This window comes from Colobus angolensis, unplaced genomic scaffold (genome assembly GCF_000951035.1).
Source record: "Colobus angolensis palliatus isolate OR3802 unplaced genomic scaffold, Cang.pa_1.0 Scaffold26, whole genome shotgun sequence".
In the NCBI taxonomy this organism is placed as follows: Eukaryota; Metazoa; Chordata; class Mammalia; order Primates; family Cercopithecidae; genus Colobus; species Colobus angolensis.
In genome coordinates, this window is record NW_012115821.1 from 2,733,415 (window position 1) to 2,753,068 (window position 19,654).

The following is a 19,654-nucleotide window of genomic DNA, read 5'->3' on the forward strand; positions in this document are numbered from 1 at the left end:
TGGCCTTTTCTTTCTTTCTTTTCTTTTTTTTTTTTTTTTTTTAAGATTTTGAAAGGTGAAAGTTACCAAGTAACTATGTGATTAGGGTGCTTCTACTTGTAAGAAAAAGTGAGTGAGTACATTTTGCAATTCAGTGCTGGGTCAGAATGAGAGTTATGTTAACACTTAGCTTCAAGTGGGAAGGGAATATTCACAATTTACATCTGTGCTACAAAAAAAAATAAGAAAAAAAGCAGCTATTTCCCATGGGAAAGGAATTTCCTTGGATGCTCTGGAGACTAGTTAACGAAGGGAGGATAAAAACACTTTCAAGAAATTTGCCCCTTAGTTCTTACACCTCTGGAGCACTTAAAGCTCTGAAATCTAATTTCATTTCCAGAGCCTTTACCGTCAGTATCAATAATAAAAATATCATCTCCCGTGGGCAAAGCGCTATGGGGAGGCTGTAGTGAAGAGAGGAGCTTTGGAATTTAACTGCCTGGGTTCAAATCCAGCCCAGCCACTTGTTATGTACCTGTGGGTAGTTTGCCTAGCCTCTCTGGAACCGTTTCTTTGTCTCAATAAACAATATTTGCCATTGTTACTGTTATTAATATGTTTAATCCTCACAGCAACCCTGTGATGGCACTGTCATTGTCCCCATTTTATAGATAAGAAAACTGAACTTTGTAGCTGTTAAGTAGCTTACTACTTAGGTCACATAGCTCGACAGTGGCAGATTAGGGCTCCAAACCACATGCATTTTACCACTGTTAGAGGTTTCCTTTTTTGTTTTTCGGGTTTTTGTTTTGTTGTGTTTTTTTGAGATGGATCCTTGGTCTGTTGTGCAGGCTGGAGTGCAATAGTTTAATCACAGCTCACTGCAAACTCCGCCTCCTGGGTTCAAACAATTCTTGAAATTAGCCACCACACCTGGCTAATTTTTTTTATTTTTAGTAGAGATGGGGTTTCACCATGTTGGCCAGACTGGTCTCAAACACCTAAATCTCGTAATCTGTCAGACTCGGCCTCCCAAAAGTGCTGGGATTACAGGTGTGAGCAATGACACCCAGCCAGTTTCTTTTTTTGTATCCCAACACAAATTTGTAAGAATCATTACCTTCCTGAACAGCAGAATAAAGAAGGCTTACTTGACAGAAATGGAATGTTTTTGTCTTATTTCAGGTTGGGCCTTTGATGAATCAACAAAACACTTTTGTGAAAAAACTCTTGAGAAGTGATTTTCCTCTCTACAATACTTAGTTAAAAGTTAAACAAAGTTCCCTGAGTTCTCTTGGCTAAGTTTTCAATCTGCTCATGAGCACTATAAATCTCCCAGAAGGGGACACATAAGCAGCATTTTCCACACTTATTTCAGCCTCTTGCTGGACCACACACTCTATGAACCACAGAATCAAAGTAGAAGTCAGGCTTCTGCATTTCACTGCTTAAGTATTTTACACTTCAAAACCCCTTGCATTTCACAGCTTAAAAAAACCTGATGCAACTAAATGAACACAAAAACCCTAAACCTGATGCAACTAAATGAACACAAAAACCCTAAGTCCCACCTTAATACATCTTTAGACAGTTACTAACACCACAGAGGATCAGTCCTATACAGGAAGTAACTCTCTTGATCCATTTGAGTTCTCAGTTTCTTTCTCCACTGGAGTGGACCAGGCCGTTACACCCATCACAGCTACTTGGTCCTGAAATGAAACTCAGCATACTTGGCCTCTTCAGGTAGTGGCTGGCTGAGACACAGGCATGCGTGGCATTCAGTAGGAATAGAAAGTAGCATGACATGAACTACTTCCACTTCTCAAAGTGCAAACCATCCAGAGTCTACGGGAGCTGTGGGACTACATTGTTGAGGGAGAATTCTACATTCCCCCACTGATAAGCATTTCCACGCCTTTTGGTTTGATTCTGGAAACACACTAAGTGATAACATAACACATAACAATACAGTTTTGTTTTCTGTGTTCCAATGGCTAATGTGGTTAATCCATTTTTGTGTGTGATCAGGAAAGACACATTGAATCACACATACAGGAAGAAGGATTAAAGAGTTGGGACTTCAAGTTAACCATAAGTAATTTTCACTTGTCTAGTAGGAAGTTTCCCAGGAGAGAAACACATTTCTTTGACTTTCCATTCTTTTGTAGGAAAACATTATCTGCATTGATCGTTTTTCTGTTATGTGTTCTTTTTCTTTTTATCTTTTCTTCTTCTTCTTTTTTTTTTTTGAGACAGAGTCTCACTCTGTCACCCAGGCTGGAGTGTAGTGGCATGATGTTAGCTCATTGCAACCTCCATCTCCCAGGTTCAAGCAATTCTCCTGCCTCAGCCTCCCAAGTAGCTGGGACTACAGGCACATGCCACCATGCCCGGCTAATTTTTTGTATTTTTAGTAGAGACAGGGTTTCACCGTGTTGGCCAGAATGGTCTCAATCTTCTGACGTTGTGATCCACCCTCCTCTTCGGCCTCCCAAAATGCTAGGATTACAGGCATGAGCCACCATGCCTGGCCTACGTATCCTTTTTCTAACTCTAGATTTAAGAATAATTTTTTAAAAAATTGTAATAAAATATACATAAAATTTATCATCTCAACCATTTTTAAGAGTAGTGTTTGGTAGTGTTAAGTAATGTTTATGTTGGGTGTGTGTGTGTGTGCGTGTTTGAGACAGAGTCTTGCTCTGTTGCCCAGACTGGAGTGCAAGTGGCATGATCTCGGCTCACTGCAACCTCCACCTCCTGGGTTCAAGCGATTCTCCTCCCTCAGCCTCCTGAATAGCTGGGATTACAGGCACGCACCACCACGCCCAGCTAATTTTTTGTATTTTTAGTAGAGACAGCGTTTCACCATGTTAGCCAGGATGGTCTCGAACTCCTGACCTCAGACGATCCGCCCGCCTCAGCTTCCCAAAGTGCTGGGATTACAGGTGTGAGCCACCACGCTTGGCCGTGTTTATGTTGTATGGCCAATCTCCAGAACTTTTTCATTTTGGAGAAACAGAAACTCTGCACCCATTGAACAGCTCCCCATTCACTCCTCCCACAGTCCGTGGCCACCACCATTCTACTTTCTGTCTCTATGAATTTAACAGGAGAAAAATAAAATTTTTAAAAAATATTTACAGATTTACAGACTGCTTCCCAGTCTGTCATTCTTATCAATGATGTTTCTTCTACCCATTATTAAGAGAGTTAAAGGTTCAAAGTAGACACAATCGGGGTCCTCAGGGAGCTGGCTGACGTTTAGAAAAATCTCTCATCACATTTTCATTCTCATTAGAAATTCCTTAGACCTAAAAACAAATAGCTTGACAGTTGATCCCCATCAAGCATGCAGATGGGCAGAGCAATTGTCCCCTGTTACAAGTTAGGCCACAGACAAAAATGTAATAACAAAGGAATTCTAGCTGAGAGGACACTTCACTTCCCAGAACACAAGCAGGTTTCCTGCTACAGGATGCATCTTTGGTAGAATGCTGAGAAAATAAAAGGCTGACACCAATCCCATGGATCAGTCATGATGTTGGAAAAGTGAGTTTCTAGGCTGAGCTTCCACTAGTTACCAATAGACTCTGTCAAACCAAGCCCCAAACTGCTCACAACTCGTAACTTGGCAAGTTATTTTCAAAGTTCTTTTCCCAGGCAGTTTATTATACACCCTTAGAGTTGCCAGATTTAGCAAATAAAAATATAGGATGCCCAGTTAAATTGGAATTTCAGATGAACAATGAAAAATTTTTAAGTATGTCCAGTATATTAAATCTGCCAACTCTAACCTAGATCACCTCTTTGGGATTCTTCTCAATAGTAATAATCCACCACCAGCCTGCGCAGAGAGTGGTAGGAATAAAGTGTTTGGTAAGATCTTTGGTTTATTATCCTACCATCAGGAAGGAAGGAACGTTGTTGTTGTTTTGAGGCAGGATTTTGCTCTGTCGTCCAGGCTAGAGTGCAGTGGCATGATCATGGATCACTGCAGATCATGTGCCCCCTGGGCACAAGTGATCTTCCCATTTCAGCCTCCTGAGTAGCTAGGACTACAGGTGTGTACCCCACGTCTGGCTAATTTTTGTATTTTCCATAGAGATGAGATTTCGCCATGTTGCCTAGGCCGATCTCAAACTCCTGGGCTCAAGCAATTTGACCACCTCAGTCTCAGTCTCCCAAAGTGCTTGGATTACAGGCATGAGCTACCACACCTGGCCAGGAAGGAACACATTTATTGAACATAGGCAAGTGCCTTCATAGCATTCTATTGTAATATACCCAAGAATCCTATTCAACAGGTCAGTATTCATATTTTTATAATATGGAAACCCAGGCTCACAAAGGTTAGTTTATCTAAGACCACAAAACTCCTAGGAACAGGGAGACCTGGGACTGAATGCAGTTCTAAAGGCCAAACCTTATCACTGTAAATCATAGGCCTAGAGCTGATTGGTTGGTTGGTCTTTTTGATTTTTTCCTAGGTATGTACTGGCTGGCTGTGTACTAGTTCTAGTAAAATAATGGGCAGCTAGGTGATCTTTCTAAATCTCAGTTTCTTCATCTGTAAATTAGAAAGAGCACCAACATCTTGGGTGCTATGAAGACTGAATGAGTTTGTGTAAGTAAAATGCTTCCACTTGTCGCACACAGCAAGTGCCTAGGATGGCCACCTTAAGAGCCCAAAGTGCTGTGGCTCACGCCTGTAATCCTGGCACTTTGGGAGGCCAACGCTGGCTAATTGCCTGAGCTCAGGAATTTGAGGCCAACCTTGGCAACATGGTGAAACCCTGTCTCTACTAAAAATACAAACGTTTAGCCGGGCGTGGTGGTGCGTGCCTGTAATCCTAGCTACTCAGGAGGCTGAGGCAGGAGAATTACTTGAACCCAGGAGGCAGAGGTTGCAGTGGGCCGAGATCACGCCACTGCACTCCAGCCTGGACGACAGAGCAAGACTCTGTCTCAATAAATGAATACGTAAATAAAATAAAAGCCCAAATAATATCTTTATCATCTTATGAAAGAGGAGCTGAGAGATCTGAGGGAACTGGGGACCAGAGATGGTGTAGAAATGCATGCTGACACCTGAACCCCCGTGAAGGCGCTAGAAATGCATGACGCCTAGAAATGCATGCTCACACCTAAACCCCCATGAAGGCCTTCTTTGCATGCTCACACCTGTAGCCCTGTGAAGGAGCTTCTTTGGATGAAGGATGGGCCAACATCTTCCCACCTTTCTCAGAAACAGTGGGAGGCATCCCTAGCTTTAGCCAGAGGCCAGGAGAAAGGCTTACATAATTCTTTCAGTTCTCACTTTTCACTCTATAAATAGCTGCAACCTGACTTGGTTTAAGGTCTGATCAAGAAAGGTTTAAATGGGGTAGGGAGGAAATTCCAAGAATGGAAAGACCCTGTGGCTTAGGAGGGGAGGAGAGCAAGGTCTGGCACAGCCAGCTGGGTGTTTCCTTTCCTGGCCCCTCCCTCTTCTTGCGTTCCTCCCTAGCTTTCCAATTCTCTCCTCTTCCTCTTCCTCCTCTTGTGCTCCGGACTGCAGTTGTCCCGAGAACAAACCTCTGGTCCTTTAGATCTGTTGCCACCTACTGTGGGAACTTTGGTAAGTTTTCAACTTTCAGTGGGCCTTGTTTCTCTCATCTGCGCATTCAGGGGTTGGACCAAATGAATTCACCTTGCTTACCTGGCTGGGAGGAACTGCTCTCTTTTAAGTTTAGTCTGGATGGGTAGAAAGTGAGGAGGGCTCTTTATTTTAGCTGTTACGCAATTAGCTCAGTCTGTAATCAGTTTTTCTGAACTCATTTGCGATAATCAGGAGTGGCATTAGGCATTGAATGAACTTGAGCTCTAGCTTTCTGCCTTTGCATATGATTGACTGTGAATAAAAGTGTCGGCTTGTTTCTTCTTTTCTTCAGCCCATCCCAGGCCTTAGTATCCCCTAACAGTAACAGAGAGAACTCATCCAGGGTAGAGATCTTACTTTGAGCTTTTTGAGTCAGTATAAAAAGTGGGGCTTCAGAAATACCTTGTGTGGGTTAAGGAGCCTTAATTGATATATTGGACTTCTCACCTGTAGCAGTTTGGATTCCCTGTTTTAAGGTTCTGCCGAAAATGACTGGAGTCTGGTTTTGCAGCTCATGTAAAAGTGTTTTTTAAAAACTAAATTTGGGGCCGGGCACGGTGGCTCATGCTTGTAATCCCGGCATTTTGGGAGGCTGAGGCGGGCAGATCACTTGAGGTCAGGAGTTCCAGACCAGCCTGGCCAACATGGTGAAACTCCATCTCTGCTAAACATATAAAAATTACCCAGGCATGGTGGCAGTTGCCTATAGTCCCAGCTACTCGGGAGGCTGAGGCAGGAGGATCGCTTGAACCCAGGAGGTGGAGGTTGCAGTGAGCCGAGATTTTGCAACTGCGCTCTAGCCTGGGCAACAGAGCGAGACTCCGTCTCAAAAAAAAAAAAAAACCAAAACAACAATAACAAAAAACCCTAAATTTGGTGTCCTCGATACTAAGGGACAATTAGGCTATGGTTTTTGTTTGGTTTGTTCTGGTTTGGTGTGGTTCAAGAAACACTGCTAACACATTAAGTCTTGTTATCTATGTTCAGATCCTTGATGTGGTTAATCCAGTTTGGGGTAATCCAGTTTGATCTAGTTGAAAAAGGTAGACTGTCATCACCTAAGCAATACATATTTTGATGGAATTAATCAGTGGCCACCATGATGATAAATGCTGAAGGCTCAAAGTTACAATCTTTCCTCTGCTCCTTCCCCATTTCCTGTCCCCTCTTCCTAGAATCCTGGAAGAGTAAGGCAAAGTAGTTAAAGCACAGGTTTGGAGTCGCATTTGCTTTGTGAGTTTAAATTGCTTAATCTCTCTCAACTGTGTTTTCACATCCATGAAACAGGGACACTGATGTTAATAGCATAATACGCCTGTAGAGAACGGGGTTAGCCCAGTCTCTGCCACCTAGTAATACCCAGTGAGAGAGCTGTTGTCGCTTAGAAGTATTTCTTCTTTTTTTTTTTTTCTTTTCTTTTTTTAATTTGATAGGGAATCTCGCTCTATTGTCCAGACTGGAGTACGGTGGCATGATCTCGGCTCACTGCAACCTCCGCCTCCCAGGCTCAAGCAATTCTTCTGCATCAGCCTCCTGAGTAGCTGGGATTACAGGCACCCGCCACCAGGCCCAGCTAATTTTCGTATTTTTAGTAGAGACAGGGTTTCACCATGTTGGCCAGGCTGGTCTTGAACTCCTGACCTCAGGTGATCCACCCACCTCTGCCTCCCAAAGTGCTGGGATTACAGGCATGAGCTACTGCGCCTGGCCCTTTAGAAGTATTTCTTTTGGGGTATTAGATGACAGCACTCATATTTTGTCACTGCTAGTTCAGGTCACTTGCTAGAGTCTCCTAAAACAAACCTCCTGAGCTGTCCACCCAAAAGCTTTGCTCAGCCTCCCTGACCATCTCTCCAATTTAAGGAGTTGATTATGGTCTCTTTCTTGAAAATATTATTATTATTATTTGAGACAGGGTCTCACTCTGTCACCCAGGCTGGAGTGCAGTGGCATGAGATTGGCTCACTGCAGCCTCCGCCCCCTGGGTTCAAGCAATTCTCCTGCCTCAGCTTCCTGAGTAGCTGGAACTACAGGCACACACCACCACACCCGGCTAATTTTTTGTATTTTTAGTAGAGGTGGGGTTTCACCATGTTGGCCAGGCTGGTCTGGAACTCCTGACCTCAAGTGATCCGCCCTCCTTAGCTTCCCAAAGTGCTGGGATTACAAGCGTGAGCCACCGCGCCCAGTCAAAATCTCTGTTTTATGTTGTGTTTATCCAATTGCAGTGGTTCTTAAGCCCTTTGTTAAAAGCAGATTGCTGGGCCCCACCCTTGGCCTTTCTGATCTAGTAGGTCTGGGGTGGAACCTGAGATTTGCCTTTCCAGAAAGTTATCTGAGAATGCCGATGCTGCCGGTCAGGGTACGAGGGTACAATGATAATCACTGTTTTCTTGTGTTTGTCACCTTTAATATTGCTTTACCTAGGAATCAGTAGAGAGAAACTTACGGTTAGAAATTTCTAGTTATTAAGTCCAGCAGATAAGAAGCTGAATTCATCACTGAAGGCCAGATTCTACAAACAACTGAAAGAAACATGATATTCTTTTTCAATAAGGGCAATTTGAAGGCAAGTTAGTCAGTGAAATCTCTTAAACTGCTAATCACCCAGGCCTTGATCAGTGCCAGTAGATTAGTTGAGGAAATTGGTGTTTATTAATAGTAACCAAGACCTTTTTAATAATTATTTGTTTATGCAATCTGTCATCCTTCAATAGAAGATCCAGCTCAAATGGTTTGATTGATAGTTAAGTTGGCACCTGTTACACCTATTTAACAGACATTCAATGCAGTTTCTTTTTGTTTTGTTTTTGTTTTTTGAGACAGGGTCTCACTCTGTCACCCAGGCTGGAGGGGGCAGTGGCATGATCTCAGCTCACTGCAGCCTCCACCTCCTGGTTCAAGCAATTCTCCTGCCTCAGCCTCGTGAGTAGCTGGGACTCCAGGCACGTGCCACCAGGCCCAGCTAATTTTTGTATTTTTAGTAGAGATGGAGTTTCGCCATATTGGCCAGACTGGTCTGGAACTCCTGACCTCAAGTGATCTCCCTGCCTCAGCCTTCCTAAATGTTGGGATTACAGGCATGAGCTACTGCGCCCGGCCTAAATAAACTTTTGTAGCTGCTATGATCACTAACCCTGCCCCATTCCTTCAGTATAGTTCAGAACCTTGATGGGTCATCACAGGTTTCTAGTAAGCATAGACAAAGAAATGACTTCTCATCAAGGCCTATACAAGGCAACCCCAGAAGACTGGCAAATGTTTCCAATTAGCTCCATTCCTAATAACAGTGAATCTTTGGTTTGCATGGGACACAGTAGTAAATAGAGTTCTCAGCTGTGATGACTTGCCCAAATCCTGGGAGGCCCATGTCATAATCTTTTAATTTCTGATGATATATAAGCTGTATGGTACATTTACACTTAATAATAGGCTTTAGACTTTACTGAGTGTTCAAATAGACACTTAACTATGGCTTTTTTACATCCACATATGCATTTTCTGAAATAAGGATTTTGAGTTGAAAAAAGAACTCCAGTCCCAAGTTAATCTTTTTTCTTTTCTTTTTTTTTTTTTTTGGAGGCAGGGTCTCACTCTGTCACCCAGGCTGGAGTGCAGTAGGTGATCGTAGCTCATTGCAGCCTCGACCTCCCGGGCTCAGGTGATTTTCTCACCTCAGCCTCCCAAGTAGCTGGGACTATAGGCATGTACCACCACGCCCAGCTAATTTTTTTGTATTGTTTGTAGAGACAAGGTTTCACCATGTTGGCCAGGCTGGTCTCGAACTCCTGGGCCCAAGTGATCCATCTCGCCTCCCAAAGTGCTGGGATTACAGGTGTGAGCCACTGCACCCAGCCCCAAGTTAACTTTCTAAACAGCTTAGGTTTAGAAAGTGAAGTTTCTATAGCTGTTTCCACTTGGATATTATATTTAACATGCATTTTTTATGCACCCTTGGTTTGGGTTTCAGGTAGGGAAGCGCTTTGCTTGGAGAAGAAAAGTGAAATGCGGGGCTGGTGTGGTGGTTCAAGCCTGTAATCCCAGTACTTTGAGAAGCCAAGATGGGAGGATCACTTGAGCCCAAGGGTTTGAAACCAACCTGGGCAACATAGGGAGACCTCATCTCTACCAAAAAAAAAAAAGTGAAATTTGTGGCTTTGGGGCTTTTTTTTTTTTTTTTTTTTTTTTTTTTAAAGCTGTTCTAGAAATAGAGGATGCCCCCACACCAAGCATAGGACAGCAAGGTCTTAGTTTTCTCTAGGAAGTACTAGCATGCCCAGTTTGCTAATTGCCTGCACTCCCTTCTACTCCAGTCTCTGAGGGCAGGTGGCTGATTGTTGCTGTGCAAGCCCACAATTAGCCACAAGCAGGTGCACTCATTTGCTGGGGGTGGCTTTTTCCACACAAGTGCTCCAGCACACACAAAGGGTAGCCTCAGTTTTGCCAGTCATGTGGCTTTCTCAAAAATGAGTGGGGTTGGCACATTCCATCAGGGTACTTGGGGTCAGCAAAGAAAAACAACAGCCCATGAAAGGGGGCTTCAGAATGACCCAAGGAATTGTTGCCTGAGAAATAGTTGTAGTAGTTAAATAGAGGGTCATGGGCAGCTTCCTTCTGGAAAGTTATTGAAGTAGGAATCTGGAATGCCTAAGGGAGGAGTTCAGCCTAGATAATCAGATAAAATGCAAGCATGTTCTTCATTGTGACATCTGAATTCCTGCTGAAATTATGGAGAGAAGCAATTTCTGGTTTGGTCACTGAGAAGTAGCAAGTGATGTAGATTTATGGGCATTCTCTTTGGCTAGGGCCCAGAGAAACCAGTCCCTCATGGCAATTCTGGTCAAGTGCATCTTTAAAATAACATATCCGTTGCCATTAGGGTCAGGAATGTCCAGTCAGGTTCAGTGTATTTATTGCTGGTGAAAGGCAGAGATGTCCCGATTGAGGCTTATTCACCTCCCCTACTACTTTTGGGCCCTCCCTCTGAACTCTGAGGTTGATCCTGACTCATAAATCATACCTCCTGCCCAGCCGGCCAGGGAGGGGCCTTCTGTGCAGAAGCCAGACCTGGCTGTTCCTACAAGCTCCATAGATCCCTGCAGCCTCAGGCTCCCGGACAAATTCCCCAGGAGGGTGAACAAATAAGCACTCAGCTACTGCCAGTCCGCTCAAACGTGAAATCCTGTTTGATCCTAAACTCTGAAAATGATCGAGCTTAACCTTCTAGAATAACATGCCAGTGTTTCTAACACCCCAGTGGATTCATTTTTGGTTCAGTAGGTTCTAACCTCTTGCATTACCATTGCAGCACCTCACCATAACAGGGCAGTGAGCTTGAACTTCGGCTTTCCCCACATCCACTCAACTGGCCATACTTAATTCAATTTTTGTTGTGAATTATATCACATAGAAGAATGCATAAAACATGTATATTGATATAAGGAACAAATTAGAAGGATGCAGCTGGGCTGGACACGGTGGCTCAATCCTGTAATCTCAGCACTTTTGGAGGCAGAGGCGGGCAGATCACCTGAGGTCAGGAGTTCGGTAACAGCCTGGCCAACATAGCAAAACCCCGTCTCTACTAAAAATACAGATATTAGCTGGGCATGGTAGCGCACACCTGTAGTCCCAGCTGCTGGGAGGACTGAGGCAGGAGAATCACTTAAACCCAGCAGGAGGAGGTTGCAGTTAGCCAAGATCATGCCACTGTACTCCAGCCTGGGTGACAGAGTCTCAGAGAAAAAAAAAAAAGAGGATGCAGTCATTTAACCACTGCCAGGGAGGAATGTTGCCAGGACCCCAGAAGCCTCCTGCCCCTCATTGTATATTGTACTTTCCTACCTCCAATAAAATTCCCTCTTTCCTCATGGGCATTCTGACTCTATGGTACATATTTTCCTGTCTTTGTTTTGTTAAGCCTATAGCACCCAGTATTTCCAGGCTGTCTCCCATCCAAGAACTAACCAGCCCCTTCCTAGATGAGACGAGTTCGGACGCTTGTCTTTATGTGTGATTCTTTCTAGTTTCCTTTTGTTTGTTTTGAACCTTTATGTACGTGAAATAGTGATTGTGTTTCTTATTTGGGGTCTTGTATCTTTGCTCAATGTGTGTGAAATTCATGTTGTGTGTAGCTATTGTCTATTTTCTTTGCTGCATGGTATTCTATTACTTGAATACATTACAGTTTGAGCATTTGTAATGGTATGGGATATTTGAGTTGTTCTTTTGTGTGAACAATGTTGGTGTAAATCTTTTTTTTTTTTTTTTTTTGAGACAGAGTCTTGCTCTGTCGCTGAGACTGGTGTGCAATGGCACGATCTCAACTCACTGCAACCTCCGCCTCCTGGGTTCAAGCAATTCTCCTGCCTTAGCCTTCCGAGTAGCTGGGGTTACAGGTGCCCGCCACCATGCCTGGCTAATTTTTGTATTTTTTTAGTAGAGGTGAGGCTTCACTGTATTGGTCAGGCTAGTCTCAAACTCCTGACCTCAGGTGATCCACCCACCTCAGCCTCCCAAAGTGTTGGAATTACAGGCGTGAGCCACCACGCCTGGCCCTAAATCTTATTCTTGTATATAAGTTTCTATAGGGAATACATCTAGCAGAGGATTATTGGGTTATAGGGTATGCAAATTTCCAAAATGATTGTACCAATTGACATTCTTACTAGTAATGGATGAGAGTTCCTACTGCACTACATCTCCATATAAACTAGATCTTGTTGGAGTTCTAAAAGTTTGATAGTCACCAGATGCGGTGACTCACGCCTGTAATCCCAGCACTTTGGGAGACTGAGGCAAGTGGATCACTAGGTCAGGAGTTCAAGATCAGCCTGGCCAACTTGGTGAAACCCTGTCTACTAAAAGTACAAAAAAATTAGCCAGGCATGGCAGCAGACGCCTGTAATCCCAGCTACTCAGGAGGCTGAGGCAGAGAATTGTTTGAACCCGGGAGGAAGAGGTTGTAGTGAACTGAGATCATCATGCCACTGCATTCCAGCCTGGGTGACAGAGTGAGACTCCATCTCAAAAAAAAAAAAAAAAAAAGGTTTGATAGTGTGGCTGGGTGCAGTCTATCTCTTGATCATGAGGTCAAGAGTTAGAGACCATCCTGGCCAACAAGGTGAAACCCCATCTCTACTGAAAATACAAAAAGTAGCCAGGCGTGGTGGCGTGCACCTGTAGTCCCAGGTACTCCGGAGACTGAGGCAGGAGAATCGCTTGAACCTGGGTCCTTGTTTAGGACCAAACAAGATCGCACCACTGCACTACAGCCTGGTAACAGAGTGAGACTCCGTTTCAAAAATAAAAAAAAGTTTGATAGTCTGGTGTGTATTGATAATTAATTGAGGATTTAATTTGCATTTCCTTGATAACTTATGAAGTTGAACACTGTTTTTCTGTTGGCCATTTGAATTTCTACTTCTATACACTGCTTGTTGAAGAGTTTAGCCTATTTTTTCTGCCAGGCTGTCTGTCTCAGTCATCTTTTAATTATTCTGCTGGCTTTTTCTTTTAGTGTTATAGTCACGTCCACAGCTCAACCACTTCAAATATCGGTGATGGCTTGCTGGAAAATTCCTATATTAAACAGCTTCTTATAGGAAAGTGATGTTATATATTCACAAGGAATATTTTGCAATAGTACAAATGACCAGATTTGGAGGATTAACAGGAGCCTTTTCTAATGTGAAGAAATAAGGCCATATTCTTCCCTGAGAATGTAATTTTGGGGGGCTGGGCATGGTGGCTCGTGTCTGTAATCCCAGCACTTTGGGAAGCTAAGGCAGGAGGATTGCTGGAGGCCAGGAGTTTGAGATCAGCCGGGTCAACATAGTGAGACCCCATGGTGGCATGCATCTGTGATTCTAGCTACTTGGGAGGCTGAGGTGGGAGGATCACTTGAGCCCTGGAGGCTGGAGGTTGAGGCTGCAGTGAGCCATGATAGAGCCACTGCACTCCAGCCTGGGCAACAGAACAAGACCCAGCCTCAAAAAAAAAAAAAAAAAAACAGGTTCCATTGGTTTAAAATTCCAATATAAGGAAAGATAGAACTACTAAAAAAAAAAAAAAAAAAAGTGTGATTTTGAGGGATAGTCAAAATTCCACAAGTAGCAAGACAAGTAATTTGCCTAAATTACTTGTCTCCTTTAATCATTCACTACTGACAATTTGCAGTTAGCAAATTATCTGAAACTAGAAACCAAGAAACTGAGAAGGCATCTTCTCTCCATTCTTTTTTTTTTTTTAATAAGAGAATCTCACTCTGTTGCCCAGGCTGTAATATATTGGTGCAATCATAACTCACTAGAGCCTTGAACTTCTGGGTTCCAGTGGTCCATTTCAGCCTCCCAAGTATTCGAAACCACAGGCACATGCCATGACACCTGGCTAATTTTTTAAAAATTTCTTGTAGAGACAAGGTCTCACTGTGTTGCCCAGGTTGGTCTCCAACTCTTGGGCTCAAGTGATCCTCCCACCTCAGTCTCCCAAAGTGTTGGGACTATAGGCACGAGCCACCATGCCCAGCCAGCTCTGACTTATGTGAAGAGAAAGTAACTAAAGTTTTGATCTCCATCACACACAGTCAAATCTGTATCTTATATGAAACATGGGCGATGTTTTTCACTCTTCATAGTTTACACCATTTCTCATTGTCCCTGGGTCTAATGGTGAGTTTGACTTACCATTTCTCAGCTCACTTACCCAGTTGATTTTCTAATGCCTATCTCACTTGGCCCCTATTAGACATTCACATCTGAGATGTCTAATATTCAGAGTGACATAAGAGAAAAATCCTCTAAGTCTAAAAGATATGCTTTGTAGAGTATTACGGTAGAATTTTCAGGATTCTTATCATTGAAGGCAGGGTTTCTCAATCTCAGCACTATTGACATTTTGGGCAGGATCATCCTTTGTTGTTGAGGGCTGTCCTGTGCATTGTAGGAACTATTGTAGGAACTACCCAGTAGAAGCCAGTAACACCTCCTTCCTCAGTTGTGACTATCAAAAATGCCTTCAAACGTTGCTAAATGTCCCCTGAGGGGCAAAATTGCCAATGTTGAGAACCCCCCCTTTTTTTTTTTTTGAGACGAAGTCTCACTTTTGTCCCCCAGGCTAGAGTGCAATGGCACAATCTTGGCTCACTGCAACCTTCGCCTCCCGGGTTCAAGCGATTCTCCTGCCTCAGCCTCCTGAGTAGCTGGGATTACAGGCGCCTGCCACCATGCCCAGCTAATTTTTGTATTTTTAGTAGAGACGGGGTTTCACCATGTTGGTCAGGCTGGTCTCAAACTCCTGGCCTCAGGTGATCCACCCGTCTCGGCCTCCCAAAGTGCTGGGATTATAAGCATGAGCCACCGCGCCTGGTTAAGAATACTTTTTTTTCAAGGTAATCTAAATTCTCCTTAAAATGATCCCTAATCCACTTCCCTATTAATGCACATTTTAGTTGCTTCTCAGTGATTGATTAGTACCCAAAAAAAGGTCTTAATGAGTGAATATTCATCATTATCTCAGATACTGGCTCTCATGATTAACCTTTAGTAATTTATTGATTTATTCAGCCAAAATTTCTAAACAAATAACATCTTATAACTGGAGTAGATTCTGATTGTGTATCGTTCAAATTACTCTTGAAAATTGTTGGGAAAATGATATGCTGAAGACTAAACTTCATCTTTCAATAAATCCAACACAGGTGGTATTTTTCTCCAGTTGAAACACACAGCTATTTCTTTAGGCACTAGATATAAAGATTGCTTGAGTTTAGCAGACATGTATTAAATGCCTGAATGCCAGAAAAATCTCAGTGTCATGAGATGCTTGTGCTTTGAGGGACATAGGACTAAGGACAACAGCTTCCAGTCACCTGTTTTGTACTTATTCTCAACCATGAGCTTATTGAATGGAATGACAGATAAAATTTCTCCCTCACTTCTTTCCCCATTCTCCTTTCCCTTTTGGCTGACTGCATTTGTATGAGTTAAAAACAATTCCAGCATGTGACACTCATTTCTACATATTTTTGTTAACTGAGTAAATAAATTTATGATAAATAGCAACTTCCAATCTAGTGAGGTCTCCACTGCCACAAAATTAACTGTAATCCAAGTAAGTGAATGTTAGGCTGGGTTCTTGAAACATGGCCTATGGTTCACCTGGATCCAGATACAACAACAAGCATGTGGTTGATGTGGATGATTCATAACATGATGTTGTCCTGAATTTATCATTTTTGAATATATGCATGCATTTGCCCTTCATAAAAAAAATCACAATTTAGAAGTAAATGTATCAGACAGTCTTGGGTTTGGGAAAAAAAAAAAAGTAAATGTGGCATGCCAGACAGAACATAAAAGAGATTATTAAGAAAAATAAATATACTGGGAGTTGACAGTTGACCTTTAATATGAATGAATTGGATTGTGGTATATTTTGATTTTCAGGAAGCACAAACCAGTTTCCCAAGATTGTCAGTGTGGTTAAGCCATAACACTCAGATTTCAAATGAATAGAGAGATTTATTCTTATGTAAGAATAGGAGCCAAGTGACTATTTCCTGTAGTAATTTGGAAAGCTAGATCTTTCACCTGTAGGAAAGGCCACAACCCTGGCTTTGAAATATAATAGCAATAAGAAATGGTTCAATGTTTGGTCCTCCAGCTGGGGGGCTCGTCTACTTCAATAGATAATAATAGTATCTACTGCATGGGAATGCTTGTGGTGAGCCTTACATGAGTTAAATAATGCCCAAGAAGTGTGTTGCATGGTATCTGGCACTTGGGAGCCTTTTATCGAAGGGTAGCTAGTGGTAAAGATAGGAAGAGGTGGAAGGTAGGAAGAGTTAGCGTTATGCTGTTTGATGAACACCAATTTGATCAGAATTTTGAGTAGCTGTTTCATGTACTTATTCTATGCTCTAATAGGCTCTAGATAATCATGTTGTTTTCCTCATAGATTGTATCCTTAAATACTCAGCAGTTAGAGTATTTTCTCTCATAACCAATTGTGACTGGATAATATTACCTGTTCTCCCCTTTTTTTTTTTTTTTTTTTTTTTGAGACGGAATCTCACTCTGTTGCCCAGGCTGGAGTGCAGTGATGTGATCTCAGCTCACTGCAAGCTGCGCCTCCCAGGTTCGTGCCATTCTGTAGCCTCAGCCTCCCAAGTAACTGGGACTATAGGCACCTGCCACCAAGCTCAGCTAATTTTTTGTGTGTGTGTGTGTATTTAGTAGAGATGGGGTTTCACCATGTTAGCCAGGATGGTCTCGATCTCCTGACCTCGTGATCCGCCCGCCTTGGCCTCCCAAAGTGCTGGGATTACAGGCGTGAGCCACCGCGCCTGGCCCGTTCTCCCTTTTTTAAAGTTCTGTAAAGACCACACCTTTCTCTTGACAACTAGAATTTTGCCGTTTTATAATTAGATAATAGCTAACCTTACATGAGGTACATTTTAGTTCACTTAATGTGACTTAAGAAAATACCCTGGGTTTCATTAGAAGCACGTTTTCCAGTCATCTTCTAGTCAAGAGATTTCTGCAGACGACTGAGTTGGTCTACTATATTTCAGAGGGTTGTAAGGAAGTAACAGAAGAGTAATATAAACAACTACATAGACCTTTTCATTGAAATGATATCTATTATGAAAAACTGGTGATGTTATGTGAATGGTTTCATGATAACCAGTATTCCACCATGATGAATATTATGTAGCCACTAAAGATAATTAGTACGATACTGTAGGAACACGGAGAAAGTGGATAATGAAATGTGAAGAATGTTCTGTAAAAATCCAATGTGAAAAATATACAATTATAATCATAGTTATGTGTAAAATAGACACATGCAGACAATATTATAAACTTCAACATCTCATCATGGAACTCAGTTGTTAAATTTGGGGGCTGTTTCTAGTTAGAGTCCATAACCATGTGTATGTTGGCTTCAAGATGCTGTAAATAGTTATTTTTTTTATCTCATTCATTTGGTGACCAGCTTGGATAATTTTTTGGATAGCAGTACCTGACATTATCATATTCCGTTTCTTTTTAGTGATGAGAATGCCAGGAAAGATTTAAAGACATTACCAGCCTTTCCAACCAAAACTCTTCAGGAGCATCCATCCCTTGCCTACTGGTAAGCCAAATCCACATAACAGGTGACCCATTCTCATAGCCTCCATTCAGAACTACATGCTTTTCAGGGCATTAAAAGAAAGGTAAGTGAGAAAAATATCAAATTGCCCATCAATTGTATAAAGTAACCATAGGTAGACCTTGATCCTTTCAGTGAAAGGATGTACTAAAAGCTTACTGGAGATCATTATACCAAGACATGTCTTGCTGCCATTTGCAAAGAGCAGCTGGCTGATGTTTCTTTTAAGTGCATAAAATGTCTGTAGAGTATGCTTCTAGGTGAATATATAATATTCAGTATATGTGCAGTCACTGTGTAATGCAGCTTTAATCTAGCAGAATGCAATATAAGTGTTATAAAATACAGATTTCCTTGGATCAGAGACTTTCATAATGACCAGAGGTTTCTACTACAGCTAGTTATTGCATATATTGAGTTGGTTTAGTTGTTTGTACTTTAATGAATCCATAGTATCCATTTTCATCCCACATTTTTTTCCTAAATTACGTTTTCCCTTGAAATACTTATATTCTTGTTAAATACATTCTCTTTGGTTTTAGTCTGAATCCTCAAGATGGTTTTTCTTTCCACTAAAATGTTACAAAATAGACATTACAAAATAAATATTCAATATTGAGATGTTTAGTATGAAGTTGGAAGTATATTCCCAAATATATAGTGAAAGTAAGTGCTGAGGCTACACAGCATCTTGACTCTGGAAACTGCTAACCATGTCATTTTCAAGTGATAGTTTTGTTTGTTTGTTTGTTTTGAGACAGTCTTGCTCTGTCACCTAGGCTGGAGTGCAGTGGTGTAAACTCGGCTCACTGCAACCTCCACCTCCCTAGTTCAAGTGATTCTGGTGCCTCAGCTTCCCAAGTAGCGAGGATTACAGGTACCCACCACCACGCCCAGCTAATTTTTGTATTTTTAGTAGAGTCGGGGTTTCACCATGTTGATCAGACTGGTCTCAAACTCCTGACCTCAGGTGATCCACCTGCCTCAGCCTCCCAAAATGCTGGGATTACGGGTGTGAACCACTGGACCCAGCCAAGCGATAGTTTTATTTTATTTTATTTTTTTGAGATGGAGTCTCCCCCCTCTTGCCTAGGCTGAAGTATAATGGCATGATCTCCACTTACTACAACATCAGCCTCCTGGGTTCAAGCAATTCTCCTGCCTCTGCCTCCCAAATAGCTGGGATTACAGGCACGTGGCATGATGCCCAGCTAATTTTTTGTATCTTTATTAGACATGGGGTTTCACCATGTTGGCCAGGCTGGTCTCGAACTCCTGACCTCGTGATCTGCCTGCCTTGGCTTCCCAAAGTGCTGGGATTACAGACGTGAGCCACTGCACCTGACCTTGATAGTTTTTTAATAATAATTTTAAAAAGACATTACTAATGATGACTAGTCATATGGAGATAGAAATACTTCATCTTCTAGGTTATACTTGAGATTTCCTTTCCAGTCAACAGGTTTTGCTCTAGGACAATAAAAGGGTTTTCTTCTAAAGCAATGTGTCTGTAAGTGGTGATAACAGAGTATTTTAGATTGTACACAGACTCAGAAGCAGTTTTAATTCTTTTAAAATCTTTCTGAATCATTCAAGGAGAAAGTCTTTAATGCCTAACACTTGCTGATCTCCCTGTTTTAACCAAAGAGAGGATAGGCCTTATGCTCAAAATTTCTTCAATAATGTTCTACAACTAACATTTGATATCATTATTTTATATGTATTATAGTCGATCCAATTATGGCAAAAGATCATTTTCCATTTGAGAAATTAATATTGTTTCCTTTTCTAGTAAATTAAATTTTTGTTTGTTTTTTGTTTTTGTGATGGAGTTCCGCTCTTGCTGCCCAGGCTGGAGTGCAACAGCATGAT

General features: G+C 42.1%; 1 protein-coding gene across 1 annotated transcript in view; it reads left to right on the plus strand.

The window, feature by feature from the left end:
* The window catches only part of FRMD4B (FERM domain containing 4B), a 228,034-nt gene that overhangs the window by 148,524 nt on the left and 59,856 nt on the right, over nucleotides 1-19,654 (plus strand). The window contains 1 exon segment of the mRNA XM_011947154.1: nucleotides 17,681-17,764. Within this exon segment, the coding sequence (XP_011802544.1) occupies nucleotides 17,681-17,764 (84 nt within the window).